This window comes from Cottoperca gobio, chromosome 11, assembly GCF_900634415.1.
Source record: "Cottoperca gobio chromosome 11, fCotGob3.1, whole genome shotgun sequence".
NCBI lineage: Eukaryota > Metazoa > Chordata > Actinopteri > Perciformes > Bovichtidae > Cottoperca > Cottoperca gobio.
The window spans coordinates 7928140-7948129 of NC_041365.1; the positions used below are offsets into that span (position 1 = coordinate 7928140).

Consider the following 19990-nt stretch of genomic DNA (forward strand, 5'->3'; position numbering starts at 1 on the left):
TACGTGTATATGATATATGTAGATGCGATATGTATACTAAAATAAGATAATATATATATTATATATATAGTATATATATGTTATATATTAATAATATCTAGATATATATAGCTATTATAACTATATATACTAGTATATATATATTATACTATATCTATATTAATATATCTATATATATTCTCTCCTATCTCTCTATCTATTCCTTATCTTCTCTCTTCTCTATTTTCTCTTCTTCTCTCTCTCTCTAGTGTGTGTTATATCTTCTCTGTGTCTCTATCTCTCTCTCTATCCTCTTCTCTGGTGTGTCTCTCTGTGTCTCTTCTCTGTGTTCTCTCTCTCTGTCTCTTGTCTCTTTGTGTCCGTTCTCTCTCCTCTCTCTCCTTTCTGTGTGTATATCTGTGTTCTCTCTACCCCTCTCCTCCCTCTATATCTCTATACCCCATATACATCTATATATATATTATCTCCTATATTAAATACTATCTTCTTCTCTATACACATATCCTACATATATATACACATCTCACATTTCCCTATATACACATATACCATATTTACACACATATACACATATTACACATTACACACATATATATATATATATATGTACACATATATACACACCTCATATATACATATAATATTATATAGAGATAAGAGCGAGAGGATAGAGATAGAGAGAGGAGAGAAGAAGAGAGACGAGAGAGAGAGAGAGAGATGAGAGAGAGAGAGAGCGGAGAGAGATATCCCTTAAGTATTATTTATGTATAAGTCAAGCAAGTGACTTTGAGCCCAAAATTTTGTTTTTCAGGTGGAGCTTCCGTTTCGTCTGCATACAAACCCCGCTTCCTTTCCTAGATTTGACCATGGGTATTTTATATAGCACATTTATTGGATTGATAAATTTAAAATCCAACCATCTGTATCAGGGTATTGATCTTGTTGGTGGTGTACACAATCGGGGAAGAAATGCTCCTGACAGGCTTGGCATAGGGCAAAAAATTCAAAGTTTCTTAGCCTTCATTGGTCAGCTGTAAGCGACGTCATAGCTTTGTCATAACTCTGAGGAAGCGGGAACCCCATCATCCTTATTGACTGGATCTCCATGCTGGCTCGCCTACCGATTGAAAAAGTAAGCTAAAATTTACGGACACGGTAAAGTACTGTTTTTAAGTTGAATGCTACTCAACAACAACTTGCCCAGTTGGAGTAACGCGATGTTGTTGAGACGAATATATCGAACTTATAATAGAGACAACGGTAAATAAAACAGTTACCGGAAAAGCAAATATGTGTGCTAACGTTAGCCATAACTTAACGTTACGCTTTTGAATGACTTATGGCGGTGACAGTGGCTGCAGCTAAACCCCAGGCTAGCTCGGTAGTTTTTCTGATTGACCTGATGGTGTTTCTAATCTCTATCGATCCTCCGGTAATATTAAAATGGCTTTGGCAAGACGTTAAATGTTGCACTTTGTGATACTGACAACTCGTTCCATGACAAGCAAGTTTCACAAAACAAAACGGCCATAAAAGTTTTAGTTTTTTTCATTGGTGTAATCTGTTTTATCGTTGCAAACTATGGAGAACATAAAACACAATGTAAGGAGATCATACGTTTTTCCAGCTGTTCTTTCGTAGCTATATCTCGCAGAAAGAGAGACGTAAATAGAAATAATCTATAATAAATAATTGCTAACAACCTTTTTGTTAAAGTTAAATCTCAAATTAGAGGGCCATCTTCACAGATCACCTCTCACTAAATCCACCAATTTGTTTTATTTATTCATCTTATCAAAATGGGCCAAGACTTCAGGCTAAGTTTTTCATCAATGAATTTATTATGATTGTGTAACTAATAAAGTGAATAGCATTCCCAACTCGAGTAGAATCCTTCCATCAGTACCTTTCTTTTATTACATGATAAAAGCATTGACCACCTTCCATTCATCCATAAACAGTGTTTATTTAATGTGATCATTATGATTGTGTAATTGTTGCATATGTGAAAGGTTTAATTTACTGGGGTGACATTTTTGAGTTGGAGAATGTGTTCAAGTGTTAACATGAGTTTAGTGAACAGCCTGACTTTGACTGACTGCTAATAACGAGACACTTCTCTTTTACAGATCTAAAGCTTCACAAATGGCTTGCGAGAAAGAAATATGGCAAAAGATTGGAGAGGGCTTTGTCCAAGAATATTACAACCAGTTTGACAATACCAACAGGACGGGACTGGGTAACCTTTATGTAAGTTTGTTCATCGTCCATTAAATAATTTTCTGTTTTTGATAAACATCAACATATGCAGTCAACACTGACTAACCAAATTTCATTGCACTTGACATTCACAGTTGAAGTTACTGTTGTAAATACTGTGATTTATGAGAAAATAAAATACATATTGTGTGCATCTATTTGGTGTAAACATACTTTTTTTCCTCAGTCTGCTGACGCCTGTTTGACGTGGGAAGGTTCACCTTTTCAGGGGAGAGAAGCCATCTCTGGCAAATTAGCAGTAAGTACTTAGTTTGTGTAGGAGCCAATTAGCGCTCCTGATATAAGTAGTAACCAATATTTGTTGACGGTGGTGTTCCGCTGGTAGTGTTTGCTCCCGAAGCTAAGTTATTGTGTTTCTGAATGTCGTGTTTGTTTGCTGATTGGAAAGCTTATTCAACTGAAATGGAAAATAGTTAAACAGACTGAATGCTTATTTGGAAACCTTTTTGAATCGGAACCTTTATTCAGCAGACTTGACAACAAGTGCGTCAATTATGTAAACAAAGCGGCAACTCAGTGGCTTAAAGCGTTTGCTTAGCCTCTACAGTTTGTATTAATCACAAACCACAAAATGTAGAAAAAGTAGGCTGCCCTAACAGGTTAGTAGTAACAGGAAAAAAAAGGAGCAGAGCCGTTCACTGCTAACTGTCCAAGCGTCTTTTGTTTCTGTGTGTTATTGTACTTTCTATTAATAAATGCTATTGTTTTCAATCCACAGAACTTGCCTTTCAAGCGTATTAAGCACATAATCACAGAACAAGACTTCCAACCTACGATAGATAGTTGTATCCTCATCATGGTGTTTGGACAGTTGCAGGTAAGATCATATATTTTTGTTCATAACCCTGGGTCTGGCTCTGGGGCCTGTAGCGCAGGGTTCTTTTTGGGTTAACTGGCTCTACTGAGTCCAATATTGACTGTCCTGGACAACTGACATCACAAAGCTGGTTATCTGTTAACTTTGGGTTTTCCAATCCAACTATGTCAAAGAGTTTATTGTCATATACACAGTTGAAAACAGGTTTCCCTGTACAATGAAATCCTTCCACTCTAATAGTTTTTGAAAATTGCATGTAAGGTTAAAAAACAAAAAACCTGTGTGACATGTATAGTACATTTCTGCTTTAGTTAACATTACAATTTATGCCATCATTGTACTCACTAATACTTCCCAAACTATTTCTGTGACAGGTAGATGATGATCCACCAATGGCCTTTCATCAAGTGTTTATGCTGAAGTCCCAAAACTGCACCTGGGCCTGCACAAATGATGTGTTCCGGTTGGGTATACACAACATACCAGTGTAACGATCTGGATTTGTTGGTTCACACACATTGACATCCAGCTCAGAGTTCATTTAATAGTCATGCTGTCATTAAAAACACAAGGGATTATATGAAAAGTTCCTCTGTATTCAATTCATCTATTAGCATGCTAATTGTGTTAAAGATGTCATGTCAAATTGCATTCCTGTCCAATAAAATAATTTCTTTCTGAAATATTGGCTGTATTTCCTTGTTTTTCTATTTTTTTTGCCTATGACGCAGACTGCAGTATGATGAGTTATACTGAAGGTGAAGTGAGTAGGTTTCAGTAGTGTTTAAAGTCTATTCATATTGGGATTTCTTTGTGGTTTTGTAATATGTCTCCTGTATGAGCACTAGAGGCGCTACACCCCTCCGTGGGTGTCAGTTTAAAGGGTTTAACCAACAAAGCTGCATCCACACAAGGTTACTCATGGGACGGAGGAATAGAAGTTAAATTCAGGACTGAATGACACCGACGGTGAAATAATTGTCTTCTCAGGAAATGGATCTAATGAATATAAGTCGACAACCTGAGCGTGTTAAAGAATCGGTAAGTGTGTTCAATACATTACTGTTATAAGTAGCTAGCTAGGGGGACGTAACATCATACATAACCAGTAACCTACATTATTGTCAGTGTGTAAGTGGATAAGTGGAGGCGTTTCATCTTCGCTATGTAACGTTAAAGGCTTAGTTATATTGATAAAGGTTATTATACATTTACGAAAAACATGCTAACTTCCTAAAATTGGCCTTGTCCGCTAATGTAAGCTAACGTGAGTCAGTGACGGGTTGGGATAAAACAACCGTCGAGAAAATGTAGTTTTGTAATTTCTAGCAATGAGTAGTACCTCTCCAAATAATTAAAAATACTTTTATGTGACATGTTAATGCGATAAGTCCTTTGTTTTGGATGTTGTTGTTGTTGGAGTTAGTGCGCAAGCGCAGTGGCCTATTTGTAGTACAAATAAAGACAGTCCGTTGAGATAGTTGTCTACCGATGCTGGTCGAACCAAAGTGTAGGAATCAAAAACAGCCCAGATAAAATACCGTGACAATGTGTTTACTTGCTGTGCTTTGGCTCTTTGTAGAATGGCTTCAGAGATAAAGACCAAGACTGTCAAAATGGTTCAGAGAAAGAGGATGAACCTTTGCTCCGAGACAACCCCAGACGGTTTGTCGTCTTCCCCATCCAGTACCCCGACATCTGGAAGATGTACAAGCAGGCACAGGCCTCTTTCTGGACCGTGGAGGAGGTGGGTGTTACTGTACCGAGAAAACAAAGCCGCTAGCTTAAGGGAAAGTTTTATTGTATAGTTTGGTTACATGTGACAGGGCCGTTGTGTGTTTTCTATTGCTGTGTGCTAGGGTGTATGCTTATGCTTTACTCATGCTTATGTTTATGTATATATTATATATACTTTGAGTGAAATTGACATTAGAAACAAACATATAGAAACAAACATTTCAACTATGCTGTCTTGACAGCAGTTGTAATTCACAAACATCACACATTACGTTCTGCTTTTTCAGGTTGATTCCCACAAATACATACTATGTATATGTTACAGCCCTCCACAAAAACACCAACGAAACTAAAAGAACCACAGCCTGTTATTACTAGAAAAACCTGAACAATCTATGAGACAGACAGCTAAACTGATGCTGTTGTGTTTTCAGGTTGATCTAACCAAAGACTTGTCACACTGGGACCGTTTGAAACCTGAGGAGAAACACTTCATCTCCCATATCTTAGCCTTCTTTGCTGCAAGTGATGGTATCGTCAATGAGAACCTGGTAAGGGATTTCATGCTGATGTCGCAGATGTTTTATAGATTTTATTCCTCTAAAGGGATAGAACGCTTCTTGATCAACCAACCACAGGCACTAATGGATTCAGAGCATGATGGTACTTTAAAAATGTGCCAGGGGTAACGTTTTTCTTCTGTTTGTGTTTCTGTCTAACAGGTGCAGAGGTTCTGCCAGGAAGTGCAGGTCCCTGAAGCACGCTCCTTCTACAGCTTCCAGATCCTTATAGAGACTGTTCATTCAGAGATGTACAGCATGCTCATCAACACTTACATCAGGGACCTGAAGGAGAGGTTAGTTTTCTTTTCTTTTTAATCACATCCTCACTTCTGATGCTAAGTGGCTCTGACAAACATGAAAGCAGGTTACTGATGAAAGGGGAATTTTGTAAATGTATCGCAATTCAGTTTTCTGTGAGCATGAATTCTAGTTGCACACCAGTTTGAGACAATACATTGCGGTTAAATGAATAACAACTAAAATGTAGCTTTAAAAAGTTCAAGCAAAAAAGATGGTTAGATTGTTAAGATAGTGTGCCTCAGCCTCAGTGCTTCACAGCAACCATATACAGACAAATCCCCCCGTATATTTACCCTTCTGAAGCTTCAAAACGAACTAAGACTTGCACCTGTTCATCACAGGGTAAGTATACTCCTGTGTTGCAATCCCAGCTGCAGCAGCAGTTTAGATGTACCTACAGATTAGGAAGATACATTTCATGGCCGCTGCATCAACTCTAAATTCACAAAAAGAATTTGAGCAATATCTATTTTTGCTGCATTAATTTTACTCTCTACCTTCACAAGCCTTCCTCTATTTTGTGTTTTCTGCTTATACTGAGATTTCCTGTTAATCTGCAAAAATATTCACATAAAGTTCAATTTACTGTTGGTCTCAAAAAAGTGCAATGGAGTGATTTTTTTTTTTTTATAGGTACTGTATTTATTATGCTGAGGCTATATGTTTAGGGCCAGTAATGTAAGTAATTTATATAATAATTGTGTGTTTCAGGGACCACTTATTTAATGCAGTTCAGACGATGCCCTGTGTGAGACGAAAAGCAGACTGGGCCCTCCACTGGATAAATGACAGCAAATCCACATTTGGTACGGAAGATGCAACATTCAAAACATCATATTGTAAATCAAATAATAATGAGAAACACTCGCCTCGAGGAGCTTTCCGTCATCTGTAGTTAATAGCAGTTTTGACACTTTTTGTCCTCAGCGGAGCGAATTGTGGCTTTTGCAGCAGTAGAGGGCATCTTCTTCTCTGGCTCATTCGCTGCCATCTATTGGCTCAAGAAGAGAGGACTAATGCCTGGCCTTACCTACTCCAATGAGTTGATTAGCAGGGATGAGGTGAGATGAATTCTCAAACAAAGAGACATGTTGTTTAATCTGACAAAATGAACCACCACATTTTGAGTGCAGCTGGAAAAAAATACAAGGGTGTGCAAAATGTGGAAGAGGACTGATGTTTGATCTCAGGCTACAAATAAGAAATCCGAGCCAGTTCTGGGGTGAAGTTTAAGTTATCCATGAAATCTTGCAGTGCATTAAATAATACAACATTGAAATGTTAGTCACTGCTTTTACATAAAACTGAGGAAGCTTTATCTTGGATGATTTTGTTTGATACACTGTTGTGAAGGGCTGTGCAATTTTTTTTCTTTTTAAAATTCAGGTAATTTAAATAATGCTGAGGTTACTGTTCAGTGCTTCTGCCATCCTGCTCTCTTGTTCAGTCATTGCGGTCAGCTTCTCGTCATTGTTCATCGTTCAGGAGGTTTTTACTGGCAGCCAAATTATCCGAAGAGGTAGACTCCTCTCCAAAACAAAAGGACACGGTGATTAAAACGTGTAAAAACACTGAATAAAGCAGTTTCGCGTTAAAACGGACAAGGTGGACTGCGAGCCGAGCTGCCGATAAAGTTTGCTCAGCTTGTTTCGCTGATAACTTAAGATCTAGATGTCCAATGACTAAAATCCTTCATTGGGTTGAAATATATGTAGTTAAAAACAAGCAACATCTCAAAAGTCTATCGTGAAAATGTGGCTTGACAAATAAAAAGTCCATTTATGACCGCTTCTGGCAGACAACCACAAGGCTGACGCATGCGCAAGGTGATATGACATTGACAGGCGACCAAAAAAATGGACTGTTACCTTGATTTTAAATGACAGATTTCTCTAAGTTTGAAATTAGTTGGAAACAAAATATACAACATAAGTATAGTCGTTTTTTAGCTGCTGTGGTAGCTGTTTACATTTTAATACTGAAAATGTACATGATATATCTTTAATGGCTGATTTTCTCTGTTTTTATATCAACTACTTTGACATGTATATTGATGTGTTTCTTAGGGTCTGCACTGTAACTTTGCCTGCCTGCTGTACAGCTACCTGGTGAAGAAGCCATCGGAGGACCGGGTGAAGGACATCATTACCAAAGCCGTTAGCATTGAGCAGGTCAGCTAATGTTAGAGGGAATGTGCTCAACCCATACTACACATTATAAATGTTTGAAATATACAGTATATCTCCTCTTGTTTTGTTTTACTGATTACGTGCTGCATATAGTCTCCCATAAATACATAAACATATCATGTTTGGTGTTGCAGGAGTTTTTGACAGAGGCCTTGCCAGTGGATCTCATTGGAATTAACTGTTGTCTGATGAGGCAGTACATTGAGTTTGTGGCCGACCGGCTTCTTGCTGACCTTGGACTGGCCAAGGTAATAATCATATAATAAATATAATAAAAGGCAGCCGTTGTGTTAAAACAGATGACTCCTGGGTTGAGAAGAGGTTGAAGTCCCACAATAAAAGCTACAGCCTTGCAAAAAATACTATAATGACATATGCTTTACACATTATTTGAAAAAATAAGTGTTTTGCTGTTTGTAAAAGTGTGAAATGTAAGTAACCTTTTTTCTGTCTCCATTAATCCAAGGTATACCAAGCTGAAAATCCATTTGACTTCATGGAGTCAATTTCACTAGAGGGGAAAACCAACTTCTTTGAGAAACGAGTAGGGGAGTATCAGAGATTTGGAGTTATGTCAAGCATGACGGACAGTGAATTCACTCTGGATGCAGACTTCTGAAATGGAGATGGCATTGTGTTACATATTTGTTACATTTGACCTATTTTTTTTTTTTTTCAAGCTGTTATTGACAAAAAAAAACAGCCTAAAGTATTGTTACAATACTATAACAGTATTACAATGGACAAATGAATGCTTAAAAGATTTAATCTACATTCTTCCAGTATACATGTGCAACTATTTGGCAATAGCGATTTGGGCTTGAGAATTACACCTGGAGTTTAATTAGCAGCCAATATAATTTGCTAAGTGAAATAGGGTGAACAAATATATCCTTCAAGCCCTGCTCATGGCTATTTTCTTTGTTGTACCTCGACATACTACAGGTACAGAGTATGACTTGAGTTTTGGTTAACTCAACTTTATTTATTTATATAGTGCCATACAAACAAGCAGCCACATAGAAAGAGAACAAAACAAATTCAATTTTGGAAGACTAAAAATAACAACATTAAAATGTTAAAAAATAAAAAAATAAAAGTGAATAGAATTAAATTATATTTTATGTTAAAAAAAACATTAAACACTAAGGCTATAATTTTACTCTAAATTAAAAGGCAGATTAAAAAAAGGTATTTTATTTCCTTTTAAAAATACAGAGTTTGACATGTATATCCAGAGGCAGGGAGTTCCACAGTTAAACATAAATATGTGAGGAAGGTGATAGGAGTGATTTTTCTGTACTTTATTGGACATCTGAAGATGGTATCTGCATTACATTTTATTGAGACTGCAGTTCTCGCAACTGGCTTTTGTGGTTGAATGTTTCAACATTGTCATTTTTACTGTACAATAAAAGTTTTTTTGTAAAAATGAAAAAATTATCTTTGTGATTAAATATAATCTGTGATGAATTATCTGTTCATACAGACATCAGAGAGCAAAATAAATTCAGCAGCCCTTTTTTTCAAATGTGGGTGACTAGTTATAAACATGGTTTGTTTACATGATTTGGGTCAGGCGAATTTAATCACTGAATTAATCTAGTTGATATTGTTTATCTTCAAAATATCAGAATAAAGTAGCATTAATATGCTGCAAATTTAATTTCTACTGTGATTTCAAATTTAATTTCTTCAAACCGTCAGATTACATTAGCCACTCCCCCGTTAGCATACGGATGTGGGTAATGATAGCTGACAACAGTTAGCTAACGCTAGTGTTTTCGTGATTTGGAAAGATGGTTGGGGACATGCGAGGTTTTGCGCTAGAAAAAGCCGAACTACTTTCCAGCCGTTTGAAGGAGATCCTGTCTTCGGGACAAGGATATGTTCTGGCTCAGTTCGGCGTGGATTTGGGTCTGAAGCCTGATGTGTACCCGACATGGGTCATCCTGTCTACGGCTGCGGTGGGTCTGTTGCTGCTACTCTGCCTGTCCTGGGCCACTGTCTGTGGTGGTCTGTTTGTCGGGAAAAAGCGGGGATCCCCGGTCCCCCAAGGCAACCGTGAGCCTGGCAAGGCCAATGTTGCTAAAATTGCCAAACCAGAAGAGCAGAAGAAGAGGAACAAGAAGAAAACGCTTGAAAAGGTACCGTAGGCAGCGTTAACGAGCTGCTGAATCACGGTCAATCAGAACAAGTGCGTCTATTCATTGTTGTGTCTAGAAACAATTAACGCTTAACATAAGTCTTTACTCATTTAGCATTAGCTAGCGTTAAGCTAATTTATACATGTTTCCCCATTGTTAGTTTGTCAATAAAGTTGTATCTAACGTTAGGTAGCCGATTTGGCTATCTCATACACCATTAATTAACTAACGCTAGCGTTAGCCAGCCCACTTTCTTTACACATAAACAAGCTATCTAGGGACCATCATGTGAACTACTCACAAAATGACAAAAATAAACCAGTTAGCTAAATATTCAATGAATCACAGTATTTTATTTAGAATAGGATGCTAACTAGCTAGCTGTGTATATATCCAACTGACAAGCCGCTATAGCGCCCTATGCTAGCTGGTTAGACGTTATCGTAGGCCGACACTTATAAGATTATACATGAAGCATACTGCTTGCATTCACATGTCTGATTTAATGAACTGTACTTGTAAAAAAAAAAAGTAAAGGTTGCATGGCTTTCACACATCTGCGAACAAAGTTTGCCGCGTTATAAAGCTATAATTCAGTCTGTAACGTCAATATATTAGTACCATAAATTCAGGACTTCGTTAGCTATTCAATCTACTGCCATACATCTTTGAACAACTCATGTAAAAGAGAACCACCAATAAATGTATCCTAGGTAGTTTTAGAACTCTAAATTTGATTTTTCCTTTAAATCATTTTGATACATGTTGTAAAGGTTCGTCTTGAAATTTAAAGTTTATTCTGTGGATAAAAGATGGGTGAACAGACTTTAGGTAAGTTTCATGTTGGCTGTAACTGGATCATAAACATGTTTATCTGATGTCTGTCTTTCTCCCCCAGAACACTCAATCCAATGGACAACCAGTGGCTGTAGCTCAAGAGGAAGTTAAAGTGACAGAGGTATTTTCCAAGCTTGCCATGCAGATCAAAACTGAGAAGGTATGTTTGTTTGAGCAGCTCCTGCCAAAATTAAGGGGACCCGAAACTGATTATGGGCAGGGCAGCCACAACCGTTTCTTGAGTCTCTCTCAGTTGCGGTGAAGTTTTATGAGACAGTTTCGTTGTTTGAATGACATTTGCCAGTGTTGCAAGGCTTCAAAGGACAACACAGTTACATGATTGCCATTTGTATTATTATTTTGTTGGAACCCCATACTTTATTTCAATGCAACTTAGATTTATCTCTATCCATAGGTTCATGCGGTACAGGCCCCAGTGCAGGTGAAAAAGAACAAGAAGAAAACCAAGACAAATGTAAAACCAGTTCAGTATGTGTCTGCAAATAATGGGAAGGAACCTGATGATGGTAAGACTCAACTTCTCATTTTTAAACTGACTTTAGTTTAGTTTTACCCAGAAAAAGCCCATTGTTCTCAGTATTCAAAACCTTCATCTCAGCAGCTTTTGGATTAGACTACCCTTAACAATAATTTTTCCTAGCCAGCCTCTTGGTTAAATAATCAACCAAATGTACCCTTTATTTACCCTATCCCAAATTTCATCCACAGTCAACCATCTAATATACTTCTTTATCATTTCCTTGCACATGGCTAATCACCTTACCATTTAATGTTGTTGTGTCTACCAGGTGCATGGGAGACCAAAGTCAGTAACCGAGAGAAGAAGCAGCAGCGCAGGAAGGATATGGGTTCTGGGGATTCTGGTAGCCCAGGAGGGGTGGAGGTTCCCAAGAGTAACACAGAGGCACCTGTGACCACAGCACCTACCAACACCAAGAAGAACAGAGGAAACCATGGTACTCAGCAGTGTATCCCCCCACGTCATAGTGATTATGAATATAGTGATCGCATCCCCTATGTGTCCACATTAGAGACAAGAGAGTGAAAATATCGTGCTACTTGATAAATTTAACTTTTTTTAAATAGATTTAAAATATTCCTGCAAATGCAGTGGTTTAATTCAAAGTCTGAAATTGTTGAATTCAAATTCGCAATGATTTTATAAATGTTACTTTAACAGCTGCAAGAAATGTGCCACAATTAAAAATGTTTCAAAAATGTTCCCCCTTTATCTAATAAAGTTGCGTTCATATTTCTTCCACACTTGTTTCAGAGTCCCTGCATTCAAGAACTGCTGGAAAGGGGGACACAACTAGTGGAGCTGGTAAAGACAAAGCTTAACCATTATTTCTTGTGACTGAGATAGGAAAGCAATTTAATAGTGCCCCTTTTCTTTATTTTCCCAATTAAAGCTTTGTTTTACATTAAGATGAGATGGAGGATATACATTAAGATGATTTCCTTGGTGTGGTAACTGAACAAGCTTGTGATCGATTACAATCAATGATTTTGGTCTTGACTCTAAAGTACAGAATCTGCTGCTCGACTAAAGATTGTCACTGGTTGACAAAACTGCCAGTCTTACTCCTTGTCTTCCCCCAATCTCCATCTCCTCAGTGGCGTCCAGCCGGAGAGAGGAGCCTTCAGTCAATGGTGGTGGTTGGATTGACATGTCTTTGAAGATCCCACGTCAGATGGGTGCTGTGGATGGAACCAAGTGGAGTGCCATCTCCGCGCCTACACATTACAGGGCCCCACCTAAGCCTCAATCCTGGGGAAAGGAGACACAAGGTACCACCTTGACCTAGGTAGACATTTTTACACCACAAAAATAAATATTGATGGTGCAATATAACACAGCAGAATCTACAACTGAGCCATCTGCTGGGCATAAGTGGTATTGTAAAGGAAATTAAAAATGAGTTGGAGTGGTTAACTTAAGCTAACATTTGTAAAGTGGCTATGTTGGCAGAAGGTAAAAACATTGATTGAAAGTCAAAATTTAGATCGACTGCTGGCTCAACAAAGACACTCAAAATAAAAATAAAAGACTTAACTTTATAAGGCGACATACCCTGAGGGGTGATGTTCTGGCAAAGACCTTCGACTTCCTTGTGGATGTCAAGTGGTTTACTTTAAACCGAGAAAAACACAAGGCAGCTGTCATGAAAGCACTGAAATTTGGAACAGTAAAATTACGATTTTGTTTTAGAGGACTTGTGAGATGATGCCATATCTGAGCTCCACTGTTTGTTTCCCAGAACAGCATTCCAATATATGATCATAATCTGTTTCTGTGCAGCATGGAGTGGCATTGATGGCCGGATAAAGACTGACCTCAACTCTGTGACCTTCTCCATGCTGGGACTAAACCCCACAGGTTGGTATATTGATTAACTATCATCTCAATCACACAGTCACAAACCAGACTCTTAATTCCAAGATATGTAATCTGAAGAATGACTGATGTAGCTTTTCCATTTTACTTTAAATAAAACTTCCAGTTTGTTTTGTTTTTTAGCAATGACTAATTTACCTTTTTTTTTTTACTTCTCTCTCTCTCTCAATCCTCTTCTGACTGTCTTCTTAGACCCAATATCAAATTCAGCGGAGCTGCAGTGGGCGAGGCGCCCTGATGTTGACGATGAATGGTCTGGATACAGTGAGTATTTCATTCAACCCATTCTACGTGGCACAGCCTTCTAAATAACGGCTAATCATCAAAAGAAAAGTAAAAACCGGATTTTGTAAAATGACGTGTAATCCCAAATCTCTAAAATTAAATTCATGTGCAAAAGTATCCAATCGTAGACCCGCATATACGCTTTGATTATGTAATGTTTTGTCTAACTGCCATCCTGTTGATGTCATTTTCTTTAGATGGGGTGGCAGCCGTGGACCCCAGCTCTGACTGGAATGCCCCAGTAGAGCACTGGGGAAACTATGAAGAGCCCCCTGTGTTGGTGACACCAGCGCCTCCACTGAAGGAACAGCCTGTCCCAAACAAGGTATTACTGACACTCACTAATTACATCTGTTAGACATTTCTAAATGATCCCTATGTAAGACCTAAAGTCTAAATCACAATCACAAAGGCTTTTTATATTCTTGATTTTATAGTATTATTTATTTATTTTATTTACCATGGACATCACTGTTACCAGAACTTGTGTTCCTAATTTTCAAGTGAATGTCTGTTTTTGTTATGTCAGGTATCAGAGGAAGAGAAGGACACTGATGATCTCGCCAGTGAAGCAGCCAAATCCAAGAAGAAGAGGAAAAAGAAGAAGAAATCCGAAGAGGAGGCTGCCTCTGAGGCTCAGGCAAGAAACAAAAAACCACCAAGCTGTCAGATAATATCTTGTAATAACTGTATAAAACTGTTTTATTTATTGTACATATTGTCAAATGAATTTAAGCATTTATCCTGTTTTGTAATCTCATTGCATTTCTTTGATTGTAGATTGTGAGCACAGTGCTCCTGGTCAATACAGTACCCAAACCCCAAGAGCCTCCTGTGCTGGCTTCCAAAAAGCAGAATCCCAGCATATCATCCGCTCAGAGTAGGTTTTAACAGCTCAGTGAGGAAATAAATGTTCAAACGGTATATCAATATTAAGATGGTTCTAAATACAACTTTTTAATTTTTCCTTTTTAATCTACTTGCAGAGAAGTCTGAGCCGACTGTGGAGCCTCTGAAGGCCTCCCAGAAGAAAAAGGTCCGAAGGGAAACATGAAGTCACATCACAGGTCCATACAAAGCATATGCAAATGATTGTAAAACGTGTCACATGCAATAATGACCAGGTACAGAGTTTCCTTCTGAGCTACATTAACAGTTTATCAGTTACCGAAACAAAAAGAAAACAGGCGGTGGGTGGATATCACCTGCTTGGCTAAATACAGTGATGAAATGTGGTCCTATGGACTGAAATCTTAACTAATTTGCACTATTTGCTACACTGCAACCAGAGTGGGGTTTCAGGGGAGGTGGACTTGCAGTGGAGGTCCATGTTCATGTAATTATTTTAACGGTATCAAAAGTGTTATTCCCTCCCAAGAGTGTATGTTTATCATTTTTAACCCAAAAGCGGGTTATATTTAAATTTGTTATTGTATGAAAATTTAAGTTACAAGAGAAGCATACTTCTTTGCTCCCCAGAATATTGCACTTTGTTTTGTTCGCCGTGCTTCTGCCCTGATATCAATTACTGAAAAGTGTGGGAGCAAGCTGCATGTGAGGGCTGGTCTCAGATCAGGAGAGGTTCAGATTTCTTTCAAGTGCATCTCGGTGCAACACTCGCATACCCATATGTTCATTGAGAGAGTTTTAGGTTGCTATAATCCGACCCCCTCTTCGTACTGGCCATGATGTGATACACCCACAGAGCTGCAATGTAAGAAATGGGGGATCACAAATCTACCCTCCTCATTTTTTTTTTTATTCTAAAGTGTATCTGAAGTTAACATGAGACGTTAGTTAAGTTAGTGTTGCCAAATGGATGGGTATTTTCCAAAGTCATGGCCTTTTTTAGTACAAACCTCCACCTTTTGTGTTTCCCGTGTTAACTTTCTGGGCTGTGAGTGATACGTCCTGACAGCCAGAGCTACAAAACCTTGACAATAAACCTACTCGTGACTACCAGAACAAAGGTATTCTCAGACTGCTGAAGCCTCATATTAGTTTTGGCTGAACTTTAGGTGCCACTTTGTACCTTTTTTATATTGTAGTCGCTCTATGAAGGTATCACTGGACAGCCATTATGGAGAGAAGAAATTATTACAGTGACCTATAACTCTTTCAACAAACAAATTGCATCTGAGTGTTGTGTTAAGATGGGTTTGTCTATCCTTTTTAATTAATATCTCCCAAAATCTATTCTTGGAGTACAAACACACGCTACCTGTAGGCTGTGTAGTTTATTAAAGCTCCTTTTATGAAGAATGGCAGCTGTTATCAGGTTGTTTCACAGCAGAAACAAAAGTATTTGGTCATAGAAACTTCTCCACAACCGCTCCTGCAGCGTAATCCACCTCTTCACTGTCCATCCGAGTGGTAGTATGTTCATACTTTCATTGTTTTGCCAAAATATGGTTAGATTCACGACTGCTCGAAACTGTGATGACAATTTAGAGCACACTGACGGCTGAAAAGCTACTGATTCAGCAGTAATGGATCAGATCAGATCATTTCTTCAAAGATGACGCTACATTTAAAATTTGGATGTTATATACTGGTTCGGGATTCCCACTGAGGACTGTTGATAAGTGTTATGGAAGGAACACAGTGACTGATATGATCCACCAGGGGGCACTGTAATGTGAAGTAAAGCAGTAGTGGGATTATTATCATTCTGAGTGTGTCTTTCTTTATCTAACTAGACTGTGCGTTGATTTTCTAGACACTTAATGAACCCTTCTGCAGTCTTTCTGATTTTTTAAAACATTTTTCTTCCAGTTTCTGTGCTAGAAAAAGCCATGCCATATGTACAGATTGTAAGGGGGCCTTTTCCAGTCCTGTGATTGCACTGTGCAAAAGGCTGTATTGAGTTCCTTTTTGATGTCTATGAATTGTTTTTTACTACCTTTTTGCAGAATGTGAAATGTGAATTTGTTTGTGTTTAACCTGACATCAAGCATTTATGATTGGGGATTTTTTTTTTTTTTACATAAATTGAGAATGAAGACATACATAAAGATATAATATGGAGCAGCTTTAATTCCACATCAAAGTTGTTTTTAAACAAGACACACAATTACACATGCATAACAGGAATTTAATTCCATTGCCTTATCCTGAATTTTAGAAAGTGCATTGGCATCCTTTTTTTCTTTATAGTTTCCAACTACCGGTAATTGCAAGTTTTTATGTCAGAAACACATTTCTTGCATGACTTTGATAATAGTACTTGTGTACATGAAATGAATGATCTCTTGCTTTAACTGTTAGTACGTGGTCCCGGAGTACCACTCAGTGTATATACTGTAATAGCTTTTTTTAATGAGACAAATTGCAGCTTTTCTTTGAGCTTCCAATTTACAGACATAAACAGGAGTCTGTTGTTGGTAGTCAAAGAACCTTTGTGCATCGAGGTGGTAATGCATAGTTGTTAGTAGAGCTGATAGAACAAAATGACGCCGTGGCTTCAGGCGCCCTTTGTGTTTCATTTCTACTGATGATTAAATGGATTCAATCAATGTATTTATATACTTGTCTCTAGGACATGGTTATGTGAACGATTTTGTTTATTGAGGAGATACAAATGATATTTTCTGTCTGTTTGGTAAAAATGGCAAATAAATGAGAATTGCTTGATATGACGTTGTCATCGAGATGCATTTTTTTTTCTCTTAAGGCTGACCACACTAAAAGATTTTACTAGTTTTAACAGATGTTGGAAATGTGAGCGACTCTACACAATGTTTACAAGACTCTATCAACCAGAGCATCTCAGGCTAGTTTTATTATTATATATATATATACATTAAATCATCTGTTATCCTAAAGAGAAACACTGAGGAGTTTGCCCACTTTAATCATGTTTTCATGCCAAAATAAACCATTTTAAAGAATGAATAAGGGCTGTATTTGTGCAGCAGAATTCCACACACAAGCAATACTGATATAAACAGTGTTTTCTCCCTGTCTACTGACATCTTGTTCAAACTAATCCCAAATCTATGATCAATACAATATGAGAATTCACTATGTTATGGTGCAAAACTGTCTGCAGCCAGGCCCTGGTTGCAGTGACCCTCCTGCAGACAAACTGCTGCCCAATTCAATGTGGTGAGGCAGTCTCATGGCACGGCAACAGAGCCTGACCTCCTTTGTCTCATCAGTCTCTCCTATCTCCTATCTCTCAGTTCATTTAGGATTTACCCGTTTTTAATCTCTCAAAATCTCTGGCTCACTGTCTATTCACCTTCACTTCAGAGGGATATCACATTTTTTTTCTCATTATTCTTCCCTGCCAGAGGATTGTTGTACTTATTTTCTTATGCCTATGAAAGGCAGATATATTAATCGTGAAGGTTACTCTCTAATGGATAGAACTGCAGTTGCTCAAAGCCCTGCTATGAAAATCACTCGCTAATGCTGTTTTAAAAAAAGATCCATCAAAAGTCCCTGTGTCTGAAACCCACAGGCTTCACATAGTGCTATTCTGAAACAAGTCACTAGAGTGTGTTGACATAGAGCCAAACTGACAAATCAGTTCACCCAAACACTGGCTTTGGGATTTTCTTTTCTCTACAGCAAGTCTGAGAGAAAAAGTATTTTAAGGCTTTGTATTTCTGGTCATTGTGTCACAGCTCTCTCTGCACGTACTTGAAGACTTCTGTTTGATATTTCAAAAACTCTCTGTGATGGAAAGTCTTTCAAGCTGGAAAAATGGGCCATCAGTTTAAGATGTCCTCTTCAGATTGAGTTCCCGCATTTAAAGAGGTGGCAGTCTGGTCAGTATTAAGTCATGGCAGGAGAGGAATATCCCCTAATGTAACGATGATGCCGTCCACCCACCAGAGCTTAGTGTGTGTTCACTGGCCCATCTGTCAGGTTTGATCCAGGATGCACTGACAGAGATACAATCTGACATGAAATGAAAGACTTGTCTCTTGTCACTGCAATAAAACACAATAATCTTAAGTAATTGTATTTAGTTTGAGACTTTTCTTCAAAAAGAGAAGAAAAATGGTATTATAGGGACATTTCATTAGGTCTCAATGTGAGTCACCTGGTGTCAAGAATAGATCGAGTTATATTAACACGACACTAATCGGGCAACCAGCCTCATTTCAAGAGGATGTCACTTGCTTCATGAAAAGTGTAACAGCTGCATTAGAGGACAGCCAGATTGACCTGCTAGGAGCAAAAATGCCTCTGCACCCTATTTTGTTAGTTTATTTTATTTGATATGGACACATCACAGTAGCACAAGGACCTGATGCACTGTGGTTAGTGTTTGTAGTGATATAATAATTTACAACACCTGTCCACAGGAGGCTTTTTTTTTTTAAATAAAATAAAATACACAGATACAGCCAACATTACAAAAAACATCCACAAATACAACCACAAAATAAAAGTGTGTCAACAGGTGTGTTAGGTTTGAGAACAATGTTGTTTCTCTTTTAGCCATTATGTAATACCTCTTTAAAAACATTACAATGGTGTTGTAGTTTTAATTCAGTTGGTAGACAGTGCCATAGTTTTGCTCCTTCAACTGAGAACACTGATTGTCCAAATTAGGTTTTGCGCAATGTAATGCGACAATTGAACCCTCCGTCCTTTCTCCTATCTGCACTGTGTGCAGTATCCCAATGCTGGAACAATATATGCCTCTAGAAACTCTTAAAATGACTCTTTAACACAAATGGATGTAGGATTATGCATCATATGCATCATATAAACATCATATAAACATCATATAAACACAGGAAACAAAGGAGCCAGTTGTGGTGGTTCAGGCATCTAGTAAGGATGCCACCTGGCCGCCTCCCTAGGGAGGTGTTCCAGGCACGTCCAGCTGGGAAGAGACCCCGGGGAAGACCCAGGACTCGGTGGAGAGATTATATCACTGGCCACTGGCCTGGGAACGCCTCGGGATCCCCCAGTTGGAGCTGGCAGATGTGGCCCGGAGAAGGGAAGTTTGGGGTTCCTTACTGGAGCTGCTGCCCCCACGACCCGACCCCGGATAAGCGGTAGACGATGGATGGATGGATGGATGGATAAACACACTAGCAGCTCAAATAATCAAGGCTTTAAAACTAGGTTTTGATAAAAACAAGGTTTTAAGATCAAGTAAAAGCAGCACCCACTTGAGACCCTGTACATTGATGTATATTGTGCATCAGTACTGCGCATTCCCAAACAAAACAAAATTACGATCAATGTCAATAATCCAGCCCTGCACTTTAGAGACAGGTAACAGGATGTTTCCAATGAGAAAATTGAGTGCTGTGTTTAAGGTCCAATGCATTAATGAGCACACAGAAGACCTTAAAAACTACAGAATACATTGAGGGTGGGGAAAGGCCAGGGTGTTCATGTTTTGATACACATTTTGAGGGTTACTGTATCAAATCAGTGAAGTAGGA

General features: G+C 38.3%; 3 protein-coding genes across 5 annotated transcripts; all 3 read left to right on the forward strand.

The window, feature by feature from the left end:
* Positions 1 to 979: 979 nt before the first annotated feature.
* LOC115015777 (nuclear transport factor 2-like) lies at positions 980 to 3780 on the forward strand. 2 transcript variants are annotated; one of them, XM_029443321.1, is made up of 5 exons: positions 980 to 1132; positions 2130 to 2250; positions 2447 to 2518; positions 2999 to 3097; positions 3472 to 3780. In XM_029443321.1, the coding sequence occupies exons 2-5, from the start codon at positions 2146 to 2148 to the stop codon at positions 3586 to 3588; spliced, it is 393 nt and encodes a 130-aa protein (XP_029299181.1). In that variant the 5' UTR covers positions 980 to 1132; positions 2130 to 2145; the 3' UTR covers positions 3589 to 3780. The 2 variants fall into 2 exon arrangements, with proteins under 2 accessions (XP_029299181.1, XP_029299182.1); XM_029443322.1 differs by lacking the exon at positions 980 to 1132 and adding an exon at positions 1133 to 1260.
* A 170-nt stretch (positions 3781 to 3950) lies between these two features.
* On the forward strand, positions 3951 to 9320 carry rrm2b (ribonucleotide reductase M2 b). The gene is made up of 9 exons (XM_029443104.1): positions 3951 to 4138; positions 4680 to 4844; positions 5269 to 5385; positions 5557 to 5690; positions 6409 to 6503; positions 6625 to 6758; positions 7764 to 7868; positions 8021 to 8134; positions 8353 to 9320. The coding sequence occupies exons 1-9, from the start codon at positions 4091 to 4093 to the stop codon at positions 8503 to 8505; spliced, it is 1065 nt and encodes a 354-aa protein (XP_029298964.1). The 5' UTR covers positions 3951 to 4090; the 3' UTR covers positions 8506 to 9320.
* A 314-nt stretch (positions 9321 to 9634) lies between these two features.
* On the forward strand, positions 9635 to 17212 carry mtdha (metadherin a). 2 transcript variants are annotated; one of them, XM_029443611.1, is made up of 12 exons: positions 9635 to 10033; positions 10932 to 11030; positions 11286 to 11397; positions 11680 to 11847; positions 12165 to 12215; positions 12509 to 12682; positions 13194 to 13271; positions 13482 to 13553; positions 13772 to 13899; positions 14104 to 14214; positions 14355 to 14454; positions 14561 to 17212. In XM_029443611.1, exons 1-12 carry the CDS (start codon positions 9686 to 9688, stop codon positions 14626 to 14628), a joined length of 1509 nt encoding a protein of 502 aa, XP_029299471.1. In that variant the 5' UTR covers positions 9635 to 9685; the 3' UTR covers positions 14629 to 17212. The 2 variants fall into 2 exon arrangements, with proteins under 2 accessions (XP_029299471.1, XP_029299472.1); XM_029443612.1 differs by having other exon boundaries at positions 10932 to 10991.
* Positions 17213 to 19990: the final 2778 nt, after the last annotated feature.